This window comes from Hyla sarda, chromosome 5, assembly GCF_029499605.1.
Source record: "Hyla sarda isolate aHylSar1 chromosome 5, aHylSar1.hap1, whole genome shotgun sequence".
Lineage (NCBI taxonomy): Eukaryota > Metazoa > Chordata > Amphibia > Anura > Hylidae > Hyla > Hyla sarda.
In genome coordinates, this window is record NC_079193.1 from 183,881,664 (window position 1) to 183,896,836 (window position 15,173).

Consider the following 15,173-nt stretch of genomic DNA (forward strand, 5'->3'; position numbering starts at 1 on the left):
TTTAACATTTTTTTTATTTATTTTTTTTTACACTTGAATAGTCCCCATAGGGGACTATTCATAGCAATACCATGATTGCTAATACTGATCTGTTCTATCTGTCATCGTCTGCTCGATCTCAGACCAGAGCAGAAGACGCCGGGAGCCGGACAGAGGCAGGTGAGGGGACCTCCGTGCGGCGTTCTGAATGATCGGATCCCCGCAGCTCTGCGGGCGATCAGATCATTCATTGAAATCGCGTACTGCCGCAGATGCCAGGATCTGTATTGATCCCGGCATCTGAGGGGTTAATGGCGGATTCCCGCGAGATCGCGGGCATCGGCCATTGCCGGCGGGTCCCTGGCTGCAATCAGCAGCCGGGATCAGCCGCGCATGACACGGGCATCGCTCCAATGCCCGCGGTTATGTACAGGACATAAATGTACGTCCTGGTGCGTTAAGTGCCACCGCACCAGGACGTACATTTACGTCCTGCGTCCTTAAGGGGTTAAGGAGTTAAAACATACAAATTTTCATACAAAAAGTAAAAATTTTTAAAAAGCATGACAAAATAAAACCTATATAATTTAGGTATCGTTGTAATCGTATGAACCTACAACATAAAGATTATTTTTATAGATAGATAAAGAATAAGTCAGCCAGCACTTTAGTTGATACCAAACTATTATATGGACCTGGCCTGCAGGTGCACGCTACTAGGCTAGATATACAGCAACAGAAGAATGCAGCAGCACACTGCCAGCACAAGGATATAGGTGCAACATGAACATGCAGATAAAACATGGAGAGCTATACAGCTATGGTGTAATAGATGCAAATGTGAAACTGAGATTTCACATTTGCATCTATTACACCATAGCTGTATAGCTCTCCATGTTTTATCTGCATGTTCATGTTTCACCTATATCCTTGTGCTGGCAGTGTGCTGCTGCATTCTTCTGTTGCTAGATGGATATTTTTTTTTTTTTTTTACCTAAAGGTGCACTGCATAGAAACTGAAGACCCCAAAAGTTTTGTTTGTTTTTGTGGTGAATTGATTGTCTGTCGTTACAAAGTAAAATTTGTGGCACAAAGAATAAGCTCTCATATAGGTCTGTAGGTATAAAATTGAAAGTGTTATGATTTTTAGAAGGTGAGGAGGAAAAAACTAAATTGCAAAAATGAAAAATCCCTGCATCCTTAAGGGGTTAAAGACACTTTAAGCCGCCCAAGAAGAAGCTCTGTTGAGAAGCCGCCTTCCTGCATGAGCTCTAGCTCCGCCCCTCTAACATTTTACCCTTTTCTTAGTGGGAAAATTACATTCCGCCAAAAAATTTGTGTATTCTTCTACTCTTGTTTCATGGCTTAACAATTAAATTTTTACCAATGGGTCTGATTTCTTTCTTTTCAGAGCATTTCATACAAACACCTGTTTCCTTTATATAAAAAGCATCATTCATTTTATGAAAAAAATTCGTCTGTGAAGAAACATGCTCTTAAAGTAGAACAGCAAGAGAGAACACTCACTGTAAATGTAAGTTACTTTTCTTTTTTAATCAAATGATATGATAACACAGGTTCTTTTAGTTTTAAAGGAATTTTTCAAAGCTAGACCCTTATGCTATGGCCATGAGAAAATAAGGGTGTGATTGCTGGGTTTCCTACCGATGAACCCTGTCCCGTGTCCTTCTGTGGAGTGCAGTTGTGTTTTAGTGTCATGTTTCCACATTTATACCACGTGCTGTGTGATATATAAATCCTTTTTTGTTTTACAGGTGATTAAATTGGTTTCCCGGTCTAAAACTATTGATGGCCTAACAAAAGGATAGGTCCTCAGTAGTTGATCGGTGAAGTGCATTCTGTATTCTGTTTGGGTGCTGGGTGACATTTGCTTTAATGAGAGCAGCTCTTCAGTAACTCAGTACATCTACTACAAATAGTGTGCAGAGTCAAGGTTTCTTTATGCCACATGTTCTTCTGAACAGAAATATATACCATGTGCACATACCCTTAGAATTCTTGTTTGGGATAATACACATCTCAATCTTTCTTTCTACTAATACTAAAATGCTTTCGGGAAGTCTGTTAAATGACCTTTGCTCATTCCTCTTCTTTAAATGACTGACACCTGCTGGTCTTTTTCAGTTCTGATATATGTCGAATACTATTGTGTTACATGAGGCACTATTTTATTAGTCCTGTACCCCTGACCACAAGTAATATATTCTACCTGCATTCTTAACTGCAAGTATTTAAACTTTTAAGGGAGTGTCCTCACTCACATTACTTCAATTAGGATACAGTCTTAAAGGGGTACTCCGGCCTTAAGACATCTTATACCCTATCCAAAGGATAAGGAGATAAGATGTCTGATCGTGGGTGTCCCGCCGCTGGGGACCCCCACAATCTCTCATGCAGCACCCACCTGTGTGAGCTCCATGCAGCTGTCACACCCCCTCCCTTAGGCTTGCATCGGGTGGGCGTTGTCGTGACTTCACAATACTCTAGCCCCGTGGTCGTAACCCTTCAGACTCTGAGCCCTGAGCCTCCAGCGCTGCGTGGAGCTCACACAGGTGGGTGCTGCATGAGAGATTGCCGGGGTCCCCAGCGGCGGATAGGGGATAAGATGTCTTAGGGCCGGAGTACCCCTTTAAGTGAAGAAGCTCTGCATTTCTTTTTTGTTTTGCAATCAATACAGTTGTTGCTAACCCCATGCTTATGATTAGGTTACATTCCGAATTCATAAGCAGTGGCACTGTACAAACTACATACAGGCAAACACTGAAGCTATATACCTGAAGACTACCATTTTGATGTGGTGCATACAACTTACTATGTTACATTCATGTCAAATTTGCCTTTAACCTCTATGGGAAAGCACCTTGCAATGGTTTTAAAAAACCCAAACTGCATGCAGCTTCTGCAATGAGACCATGCTTTTATGGTAACCCTTCCCAGCATTCACTTCTGCTGTGTGAATGGGACAGCAAAATCCCATTGAAGTGTATTTGCTATAAATTCATGCAGGTTTGTCTAGTGCATATGGCTTCTGTAAAGCATTTATTTTAATGGAAAGATGGCCTTCCTCATCACATACATATAATAATTTTTTAATTTCTCTCCTGTCCTTTTTAATAGGATTCAAAAAGCTGCTCCTCTCGAATCGGTGTTAAAAGTGGTATGTGAATGTTACAGAATCTTATTCTATCTACAAGATGCCTCTTAGTGTTAGGCAGGCATAATACAAAGAATTATAATAGTATTGCACTCTGTGTAATAGAATGCATTTCTAGGTATTATATCTTTTAATTACTACTTATACACAGAATAGCAGCTCAGTCTTACTATCAATCTCGAACAGGACATAATAGAAAAAATGTTGCCGATTTCACCTGCACAGCCTCTTCTCTATTCATTCTCTATTGGGCCATGAAACATTTAACACCTCCATTGACAATGAATGGAGCAGTGGCTGCACTGGTGTGGTCTGCACCATTCATTCTGGGGACAGTTGTGTCGCTGTTCTCAAGATCAGCGGTTGGACTAACACCAATCTGCTATTATCCCCGATACTGTGTATAGAGGATACCCTATTGAGATTGCATTAAGACACCTAAAGCAGTTATGGTCTATGTGAGACTTTCCAGACCACCCTTAGTGAGATTGCAGGGGTCCGGTGAATCAAGATGGCGGGTGGAGCTCTGCTTACCTCATTGATGCCCGATGCGGCAGTCCTCTGGTATGGTCTGGCATCTAGCAGGCTATACAAGTTGATTGCAGTTTTCACTTATCAGTGCTATTCCAATGCCTATTACTTTACAGTAAAAGCAATCAAAATATTGCTATTAATAGTCCCCCCCCCCCCCCCCCCCCACTAGAAGTAGTGAAGTTTTTTTTGTTTTTAAATAAGCCCATCCCCAATTAAAGGAGTCTACTGCAGACTATTCCCACTCTGTTGTGCCCAGGCTGAAAAAAATAGAAAGCAAACTTTCACTCACCTTCCTGCGTTCCCTGTAGCGCCGCTACGCTGATCGGTCCTCCGATCCGGTCTTCCTCCTTCTATGTGCACAGATCGTCACACTGTGCTCAGCCTGTCACCGGCTGAGGCCGGACATCACTTCAGCCGGTGATAGGTTGAGCGCCTTGTGACAATCTGTGCACACGGAAGAAGAATAAAGACCGGACTGGAGAACCGATCAGCTGTAGCGGAGCAATGGGAAATGCAGGAAGGTGAGTGAAAGTTTTTCTATTTTTTTTTTTTTTTCATGCCTGGCACAACGGAGTGGGAATAGTCTGCAGTAGAAAACTCCTTTTTTAATTTAGTCACTTTCCTATTTTACAATAAAAAAATAAAAATATTTGTGGTATCATCACGTGTGGAGATGTCCGAACTTTTAAAATATGTTAATCATCCTGTACGGTGAACAGAATAAATGTAAAAGGAAAAGTAATGTACAAAATTGCTAATATTTTGTCACATTACATCCCAGAAAACAAATGGAATAAAAACAGTTTGAAAAGTCACATACGCCAAATTGGTACCACTAAAAACTACATGGCACAAAAAATGATTGCCACTTGGCAATAGACAGCAGCATATACAGAAAATTATAGGGGTCAGGATAGGGAAATTTTTAAACCTATTAATTTTCTTACCAAAAACATGTAACAATGGGTGTCATTTTAATCGTATTAACCAAAAGAACAAAGAACTGTAAATTGCACTGTGTAAAAAAACGAACCATGAACCCATAAAATAACCATTCTCCAACATCAGTGGTGTTATGCCCTTCTTTGTGTTATTCATATAAGAAATGTCTAAATAGTGGGGTGTTACTCATTGGGGTTGTGTATTTCCAAAATTGTCTAAAGGAAAAATGGTATCGGTTGCCCATAGCAACCAAGTCTTAGCTTTTATTTTGCTAGAGTTGTTTAAGAAATGTAAGAGCAGTAAGGCACAGATTTACTAGTGTTTTCTGCTTTTTTCAGATTTTTTGAAATATAATATTAGAAGGCAAGAAAAGTAAGTTACTCTACTACATTTATTTATTTATTTATTTTTTTCTTTGCCTGAAAAACTACACAAAGGCTAAGTTGCCACCCGGGTTATTTTTCTGGCAGTTTTTGGAATACTGCCACGGCAGTTTTTGAGCCAAAGCCAGAAATGTATTCAAAAGGAATAGGACATATAAAGGAAGGACTTATCCTCCCTTATAGATCCACTTCTGACTTTGGCTCGAAAACTGCAGTGAGTTTTCCAAAAACTGTCAGAAAAAGAAAAGTGGAAACTTAGCCTAAGGCTGTGTTTCCACGTGGCAGTTTTTATTTTTTTATTTTTATTTTTTCCTTCCAAAAACTCCCATGAAGTTTTTGAGCCAAAGCCATGGACCCATGAGCATGTAGAAGTCCTTCCTTTTATATTTGCCATTTCTTTTGTATACGCTTCTGGTTTGGCTAAAAAACTGCAGTGACTGTTTTCGAATTAACTGCCAAGTGGCAATTCTGCCTAATATAATGCTCAGGCACAAATACAAAGTCATTTCTTTTTATTTTCTGTTGACTGAAAGGGTATGTTAACAGTATTAAAAGAAACTGAAAATGCACCTTAAAAAAAAAAACAAAAAAAAAAATGTATATTATCCTTTTTTCAGTCCTTTCATTGAAGTCCATTGATACGGGCTGCTGGCACTAGGTGAAAGAAAAAAAATTGACTCCTCCTCAGCAGGCTATGCCTGCCCACTGGCACTGAGCCATCAGTTTTGAACTTTGTGTCAGGAGGCAGACACAGATCTGGTTTTTCTCTTCTGTGGTTTTTTTTTTTTTTTTTTTTTTTTTTTTTTAAGCTTATTTCCATAATTCCTCCCCTAGATCCTTGTATTTAGGGTACTGGGGGTAATATAGACCCATTCTGGTCCCTCCCTATATGACCGGGGCACAGCCTATAATATAGATGGTCTGTTGTCCCGCGCCTTCAGTTCAGGCTGTCGAAGACAACCCCCCTCCCTTTCCATAGCCCTCTCTTTTTGTGCCTTTGGCACCTCCTACAGGCAATGTTTCCCCCAGGTCTGGGCTTTCCCAGGCACCCCAAAATTCTACTCCTTCCCTCCTGATGACTTGTGTATTCTGCGCTGGGAAAACTTGCAGAGTCTCTCCCCTCTTCCCACTATTCCTCCAGCTGTGCACTTACCTTCCATCCCTCTGCAGGCTCATGCAGCTGGAGGGCCGTCTCCCCACTACTTCCATAGCCTATAGAGTTTCCTCTGGATGTTGTCCTGACTCCCTTCTCATGATTGGCAGCTGTGATTTTCCCTCCCCATCCTTCAACAAATTACTGCCACATTTCCCCCATGCCCCTGCTATTTTTCACATCTTTTTGTTCAGCACTTTGCCGCAAGACTTCCCTTCCCAGAGCCCTCACTCCTGGCAGCCCCACCCACTCTTGTCCTTAGCCTGTCCTGTAAGTTACATGACCAGATGTCTTTCTGCTATGCACAGCAAGGCAGGCATACAGCCTGGAAACGAACTATGACCACGGACAATCTCTGGTTTGTGCACAGTTCCTTCTCAGGTCTCACTGTTCCCTCGGCTCCAACAATATGTCATATGCTGGTTTTCACTCAATTGTTCCTGCAGTTTTTCCTCTTTCAATAAATTTAGCAGATTTCTAACATTCTGTTTTCACTGTGTCATGATGGGGTATTGAGTGAAGTGTGTTGAGGGGGGGAGACTTGAATTTTTAATTTAGCACATTGCTACAACATAACAATCTGGAGAGTGGAAGGGTCTGAAGACTTGCATTGTATATTCATAATACATACAGGAAATCTCATGCCATGTTTTCTGTTTTGGAGCAAATGGTCACTTAAAACTATCTTCCCTTGCCTGTCCTGCAACCTAATTTCTTTACTCTTACCTTTACCAGCCCCCTCCCCTTCAGTCAGGATCCCCCAGTCCCCCCCCTTATGGCACATTAGGGAGTGCTTGTGCAACACATCTCATATCCTCTTTTTCTAGATTGCCTTAAAATCCTAGCCCTTTGCTGCATGATGTAAATGACATGATATAGACCCAGCCACATTACCTGTCCCTAGGTTTCATAGCTCAGTGGTTAGAGCACTGGTCTTAGAAACAAGAGAATATGACCTTGGAGGTCCTAGTTCTCTCTAATTATTCTTAAACGGTAGCTCCCACCATCCTTTTTTTTTTTTTTCTGTCCCTGCCTATTGTCCATCTCTCTCTAACCCCTTCCCTGCCTTTAATTTTTTTTTTTACTATATTAAAAATGCTTTTTTGTCTGTCTGGTAGTGTGCTCACTACCAGACAGACTTCCCCAGCAGGCGCGACGTCACTGATGCCTGCTGGGGCCGACACTTCCGCCCTTAGTTCATCTACACAGGGTGCTTCCAGCTGTTTCACCACTACCACTCCCAGCTTGTCCTGACATCTATTGGCTGTCAGGGCATGCTGGGAGTTGTAGTGGTGAAACAGCTGGAGGCACCCTGTGTTGAAAACGATATCCTTCTGTGGCCGCGGCGCTACCTTCTCCTCCTACCCTCACCCCCGCGCCCCCCCCCCCCCCCCCCATCAAATGTCAGTGATCTGCTGTGATCTGCGATGCCTGGAACCAATGGTCTGGCAGATTCAAGGCCTCATTATTATGGGGCCTTGAATCTACCAGACCATTGGTTCCAGGTATTGCAGATCACAGCAACCGTGCAAATAAAATTCACCCATCCATAAGTACATAAGTACTACAACATATATAAAAAAAAAAAAAGTTAGTGACAGTGCCCATTTAAGGCTCCACCACCTACTATGTATTTTGTTGTTGGTTATCACATGAACCACGACAGTTGGGTCCTCCCCAAGTAATTTTCATACCCGTTCCACCACATGATAAACCCTAGCACCAGGGAGACAGCAAATTATATGATTGAAACTATAAAACAGGAACACTGTGTTGCAATGACAAAGTTCCCTACTTGGCATAAATAACTTGTTATAGCACCTGCCACATCACCGTATTTTGAGGATGGAATATCTGTTAGGCGAAGTCTCCACTTGGTTTTTTGCACTGCGTTTTTAGGGATTAAAAAAACACTTAAAAAAACGCCAGTGCAAGGGATGTAATCATGCGTTTTTTCTTGCGTTTTTTTCCGGCGTTTCTTTAATTTGTGTGGAAATTGCACCTTTTGCGTTTTTTTTGGTACCCAAAATTTCTTTGGTACCAAAAAAAAAAGGATGCAGCAGTGATGGAAAATTTTTTATTAAACGGAATGTATATATTTTATAACCCAATTTTTATTATTTTTTAATAAAGTGTGTGTTTCACTTTTTTTTATTATAAATTTTTAAGATTTTTTATGTAGTACTACTACTCCCAGCATGGAACAGACTGTTCCATGCTGGGAGTGATAGTACCTGTACTATAGACCTATCGCCCCGGGTGTCAGTCCTGACACCCAATGCAATCGTCCATAATATAGCAGAGAAGCGAGCGGGTCTATACATCGCTCGCCTCTCTGCACTATACTCCGGCCACTGATGTCAACAGAAATTCATATTTCCCACCCAGAGCTGTGATTGGCCGGATGGTTGCAGCCAATCACAGCCTTGAGGAAAAGATTAATGAATGAGTGGCCGGCCCGGAGTATAGTGCAGAGCAGGGGTGCGAGCGATGTATGCAGTCGCTCCATCTCTGCTATAGACAGGACGATCACAGAGGGTGTCAGTAGTGACATCCACTGTGATGTGTCCTTAAGCAGGCACTACTACTCCCAACATGGAGTACACTCTGCTCCATGCTGGGAGCTGTAGTACCTGTATTAATAGACAGATCGCAGCAAGTGTAACTTCTGTCACCTACTTCGATCTGTCTATTAATGCAGGTACTACAGCTCCCAGCATGAGGCAGAGTGTGCTCCATGTTGGGAGTAGTATTACCTGCAGTTATGGAAAGATCACAGCGGGTATCACTTCGACAGCCGCTGGGATCCTCCTGTATAATATATAGATGCGGCGGCCGCTCTTCTATGGCCCCCTGCAAGGCCGTATATATACACACATTCCTATTTATCACAGAGAGCTGTGATTGGCTGGAACCATCTGGCCAATCACAGCTCTGCGGGAAATATGAATATGTGTATATATACGTCAGGGCAGGGGACCATAGAAGAGCGGCCGCCGCATCTATATATTATACAGAAAGATAGCAGCGGGCGATCTATTTGTACAGGTAAGTACTACTCCCATCATGGAACAGTGTGTAAAAAAAATTTACAAAATAAAGCAAAAAAGCGAAAAACACACACAATACATTTTTTATAATTGTCGGCTACATTTTTATTTCCCTGCACACATACATTTTTCCCTGTTTAAAAAGTAATAGTTTTTTTTTTTTCAATAATATGCATTTCGTTAGACAATTTTTTCCTTCACTACTGTATATTTTTGAAATTTTTTTTTAATGGTACCCTACTAAATTTGATTAAAAACGGCTATCTACATCACTTTTTTGGATCGCTAAAGTCCAAAAAGATTAAAAAACGCCTGCAAAAACGCCAAAGTTAAAATCCACATAGCGTTTTTCTTGGCGTTTTCTTACTCCCATATACTTCTATTGGAGCAAAACGCCGGTTTGAGGGAACTACAGGTTTTTTTTCAAAACGCCAAAGAGCAGAAAAAGTGAAAAAACACCAAAAGGATTAACCCCTTCCCGCTATTGGACGTATGCATACGTCCAGGCAAATTACACGTTCGCGCAAATGGACGTATGCATACGTCCAAGCGATCTCCTGCTCTGCCGCGGGCAGCGCAGGAGATCGCGGGTGGGACTCAGCTGTCAATCACAGCCGGAGTCCCACCGCAGCTGCCGGGGCCGCGATCGCGCCGGTCCCGGCAGCATTAACCCCATAGATGCCGTGATCAGTCTGATCACGGCATCTATGGTGTTTGCAGGGGGAGCGCTCTCCCCCTGCCCATCAACGGCAGCGCCGCGATAAAATAAGGGGGATCGGGGGTGTCCAAGACACCCTCGATGCCCCTTGAAGAGATAGGAGTGAGGTGGCAGGGTTGCCACCCCTCCTATCCCTGCTATTGATCGGCGGAGCGGCCGACCAATAGCAGACTGGGGGCGGGGGGGTTAAAGTTTGGTTCCCCGCGCTATGCCCGCCCATCGGTGTCCGGGCACAGCGGGGGGAACCGTGTAGTAGCGGCGGTCACTTACCCGGCGGCGGAGCTCCAGATGACGGCGGCGGCTGTGATCACGGCGGCGGTGGAGGTAAGTATGACGCCGCGTGTCCAGCAGTCTGTTGCCTAGCAACATCTGCAGGGCGACAGTTTAGAGAGTGGTCTCTAAACTGTCGCCCTCCAGATGTTGCAAAACTACAACTCCCACCATGCCTTGACAGCTGTTTGCTGTGTTGGCATGCTGGGAGTTGTAGTTTTGCAAGATTTAGAGGGGTTCAGGCTGGAGATCACTGACAGTGGTCTCTAAACTGTAGCCCTCCAGATATTACAAAACTACAACTCCCAGCATGCTCAGACAGCAGTTTGCTGTCTTAGCATGCTGAGATTTGTAGTTTTGCAACATCTGGAGGGCCACAGTTTAGAGACCACTGTCAGTGATCTCCAGCCTGAACCCCTCTAAATCTTGCAAAACTACAACTCCCAGCATTCAGGAACAGCAAATGGCTGTCTCGGCATGCTGGGAGTTGTACTTGCGTGCCTCCAGCTGTTGCATAACTACATCTCCCAGCATTCCCTCTGGCAATCAGTACATGCTGAGAGTTGTAGTTCTGCAACAGCTGGAGGCACACTGGTTCGGAAATACCGAGTTAGGTAATAGGTTCTATTACCTAACTCAGTATTTTCCAACCAGTGTGCCTCCAGCTGTTGCAAAACTACAACTCCCAGCATGCACGTTCTGTCAGTGCAGAACGTGTTGTAGTTGTAGTTTTTTACATTCACACTGGCGGCGGATTACAGTGAATTCTCTGCTTCAGGTTTGAGCTGCAGCAGCCGCAGCTCAAACTCCTAGCGGGAGACTCAGTGTAATCCGCCGTCAGTGTGAATGTAACCTAAAAACACTACACTAACATAAAATAAAGAGTAAAACACTACATATACACACGTACACTGCCCCCCCCCCCCCCCACCACCACCCCTCCCCCCCCCAATAAAAATAAAAAACTTATCCTACAGCAGTGTTTCCAAAACGGAGCCTCCAGCTGTTGCAAAACAAAAACTCCCAGCATTTCCGGACAGCCATTGACTGTCCAAGCATGCTGGGAGTTTAGCAACAGCTGGAGGCACCCTGTTTGAGAATCACTGGTGTAAAATACCCCTATGTCCACCCTTATGCAAATCCCTAATTTAGGCCTCAAATGCGCATGGCACTCTCACTTTAGAGCCCTGTCGTATTTCAAGACAACAGTTTAGGGCCACATATGGGGTATCGCCGTACTCGGGAGAAATTGCCTAACAAATTTTGGGGGGCTTTTTCTCCTTTTACCCCTTATGAAAAGGTAAAGTTGGGGTCTACACCAGCATGTTAGTGTAAAAAAAAAAACATTTTTGTACACTAACATACTGATGTTGCCCCATACTTTAAAATTTCACAAGCGGTAAAAGAAAAAAAGCCTCCAAAATTTGTAACGCAATTTCTCCTGAGGACGGAGATACCCCATATGTTGGGCGCAAAGTGTTCTGTGGACGCACAACAAGGCTCAGAAGGGAGAGTGCACCATGTAAATTTGAGGTCTAAATTGGTGATTTGCACAGGGGTGGCCGATTTTACAGCGGTTCTGACATAAGTGCAAAACAATAAATACCCACATGTGACCCCATTTTGGAAACTACACCCCTCACGGAATGTAACAAGGGGTACAGTGAGCATTTACGCCCCACAGGTGTCTGACAGATCTTTGAAACAGGGGTCTGTGAAAATGAAAAATAATTTTTTTTATTTGCACAGCCCACTGTTCCAAAGATCCGTCAAATGCCAGTGGGGTGTAAATTCTCCCTGCACCCCTTATTACCTTCCGTGAGGGGTGTAGTTTTAAAAATGGGGTCACATGTGGGGGGTCCACTGTTCTGGCACCACGGGGGGCTTTGGAAATGCACATGGCCAAATTCTCTCTCCAAAAGCTCAATGATGCTCCTTCTCTTCTGAGCATTGTAGTTCGCCCCCAGTGCACTTCACGTCCACTTATTGGGTATTTCCATACTCAGAAGAGATGGGGTTACAAATTTTGGGGGGTATTTTCTGCTATTATCCCTTGTAAAAATGTAAAATTTGGGGGAAAACAAGCATTTTAGTGTAAAAAAAATATATATTTTTTTACATATGCAAAAGTCGTGAAACACCTGTGGGGTATTAAGGGTCACTTTACCCCTTGTTACGTTCCCCAAGGGGTCTAGTTTCCAAAATGGTATGCCATGTGTTTTTTTTTTCTGTCCTGGCACCATAGGTGCTTCCTAAATGCGGCATGCCCCCAGAGCAAAATTTGCTTCCAAAAAGCCAAATGTGACTCCTTCTCTTCTGAGACCTGTAGTGCGCCAGCAGAGCACTTTTCATCCCCATATTGGGTGTCTTCTGAATCGGGAGAAATTGGGCTTCAAATGTTGGGGGGTATTTTCTGCTATTACCTTTTTTAAAAATGTAAAATTTTTGCTAAACCAAGCATTTTTGGTAAAAATTTAGCAAAAGTCGAAAACAAGCATTTTAGTGTAAAAAAAAATATATATTTTTTTACATATGCAAAAGTCGTGAAACACCTGTGGGGTATTAAGGTTCACTTTATCCCTTGTTACGTTCCTCAAGGAGTCTAGTTTCCAAAATGGTATGCCATGTCGTTTTTTTTTTTTGCTGTCCTGGCACCATAGGGGCTTCCTAAATGCGACATGCCCCCCGAGCAAAATTTGCTCTCAAAAAGCCAAATATGACTCCTTCTCTTCTGAGCATTGTAGTTCGCCCGTAATGCACTTCAGGTCAACTTATGGGGTACCTCCATACTCAGAAGAGATGGGGTTACAAATTTTGGGGGGTATTTTCTGCTATTAACCCTTGCAAAAATGTGAAATTTGGGGGGAAACACACATTTTAGTGAAAAATTTTATTTATTTTTTTACATATGCAAAAGTCATGAAACACCTGTGGGGTATTAAGGCTCACTTAATTTCTTTTTACGTTCCTCAAGGGGTCTAGTTTCCAAAATGGTATGCCATGTTTTTTTTATTTGCTGTTTTGGCACCATAGGGGCTTCCTAAATGCAACATGCCCCCAAAAAACCATTTCAGAAAAACGTACTCTCCAAAATCCACTTGTCGCTCCTTCGCTTCTGAGCCCTCTACTGCGCCCGCCGAACAATTTACATAGACATATGAGGTATGTGCTTACTCGAGAGAAATTGGGCTACAAATTCAAGTATAAATTTTATCCTTTTACCCCTTGTAAAAATTCAAAAATTGGGTCTACAAGAACATGCAAGTGTAAAAAATGAAGATTTTGAATTTTCTCCTTCACTTTGCTGCTTTTCCTGTGAAACACCTAAAGGGTTAAAACACTTACTGAATGTCATTTTGAATACTTTGGGGGGTGCAGTTTTTTAATGGGGTCATTTATGGGGTATTTCTAATATGAAGACCCTTCAAATCCACTTCAAACCTGAACTGGTCCATGAAAAATAGCGAGTTTGAAAATTTTGTGAAAAATTGTAAAATTGCTGCTGAACTTTGAAGCCCTCTGGTGTCTTCCAAAAGTAAACACTTGTCAATTTTATGATGAAAATATAAAGTAGACATATTGTATATGTGAATCCAAAAAAAATATTTGGAATATCCATTTTCCTTACAAACAGAGAGCTTCAAAGTTAGAAAAATGTAAAATTTTCAATTTTTTCATCAAATTTTGGGATTTTTCACCAAGAAAGGATGCAAGTTACCACAAAAATTTACCACTATGTTAAAGTAGAATATGTCACGAAAAAACAATCTCGGAATCAGATTGATAAGTAAAAGCATTCCAGAGTTATTAATGTTTAAAGTGACAGTGGTCAGATGTGCAAAAAAGGGCTGCGTCCTAGAGGTGAAAATGGGCTGTGTCCTTAAGGGGTTAAAAAAACGCCAAAGTGAAAAAACGCAAAGTGGAATTCGAAATTTGCGATTTCTCATTGACTTACAGCTGACATCTGGCTGCAGCATTTTTTGACCAAAAAAACGCCATGCGGCAGAATTGGCATTTTTGTTTGCATTTTGCAAAAAAAAATAAGTGGAGACTTAGCCTTAGACTGTCTACTCACTTCTGTCTGGAGGGGTGGGGGCATACTTTATAACCAGCTTATGTAAATCCCCATGAGCTATCCACACCTCAGTATGATATTGCTCAACTAAAATAGCTTAGCTTCCTCTAAGTGGCTATTGATGACCTCCCTAAAGTATCCCACTCCTCCATAATGGGCCTATTAAAACATGCTGACGACTCTTCTCCATTCTCTCGAGACAGGTCTATTAGAAGGCCATGATCAGAACAAACATTAAAGGGGTTATCCAGGAACAGAAAAACACAGCTACTTTCTTTCATAAACAGCTCCACATCTGTCTCCAGGTTGGGTGTGGTTTTACAGCTTGGCTCCATTCACTTAAATGGAACTGGGCTGGAGAACCACACCGTACCTGGAGACAAACTGGGTTAGAAAGTAGCAGTTTTTTTCTATTCCTGGATAACCCATTTAATATACTTTGTTGCTCTGAAATCTGCACAATACATAACTGTTCATCAAAAACAGACAAAACAAGTATTAAAGGACAACTGCAGTGGTAAGCATTTACATATGCCCGGGCCTCAAAAATAAACAAAATAAACTTATACATACCTTCCTACGAGCCCCCGTTGGTCCGGCACAGGTCCGGCAGTGCTGACATCATTCCACTTATATAAATGTTTACCACTGCAGTTGTCCTTTAAGTACATAACAAATTGTAATATACCAACGTGTGTAGAGCATATGCAAATTTATGGTCCAACGAGATCACTGGCAAGAAAAGTGCAAATGTATTACAGATGTGGAGATCATTTAACCGTAAAATGTTATATTTTATTCATTGATTTATTCGTTTATTTTATGTATTTATTTATTATTTTTAAAAGGCATTGTCCAAAAGGTTGATGGGGAGGGTCAGTACTAAACTTTTCA

General features: G+C 42.2%; 1 protein-coding gene across 2 annotated transcripts in view; it reads left to right on the forward strand.

The window, feature by feature from the left end:
• Window positions 1–15,173, forward strand: part of LOC130273673 (uncharacterized) — a gene marked incomplete in the record, with an annotated part of 157,308 nt that overhangs the window by 109,750 nt on the left and 32,385 nt on the right. For both annotated transcript variants that reach the window (XM_056520854.1, XM_056520853.1), the window contains 3 exon segments: window positions 1,391–1,513; window positions 3,118–3,157; window positions 4,969–5,002. In XM_056520854.1, coding sequence (XP_056376829.1) covers window positions 1,391–1,513; window positions 3,118–3,157; window positions 4,969–5,002 — 197 coding nt within the window.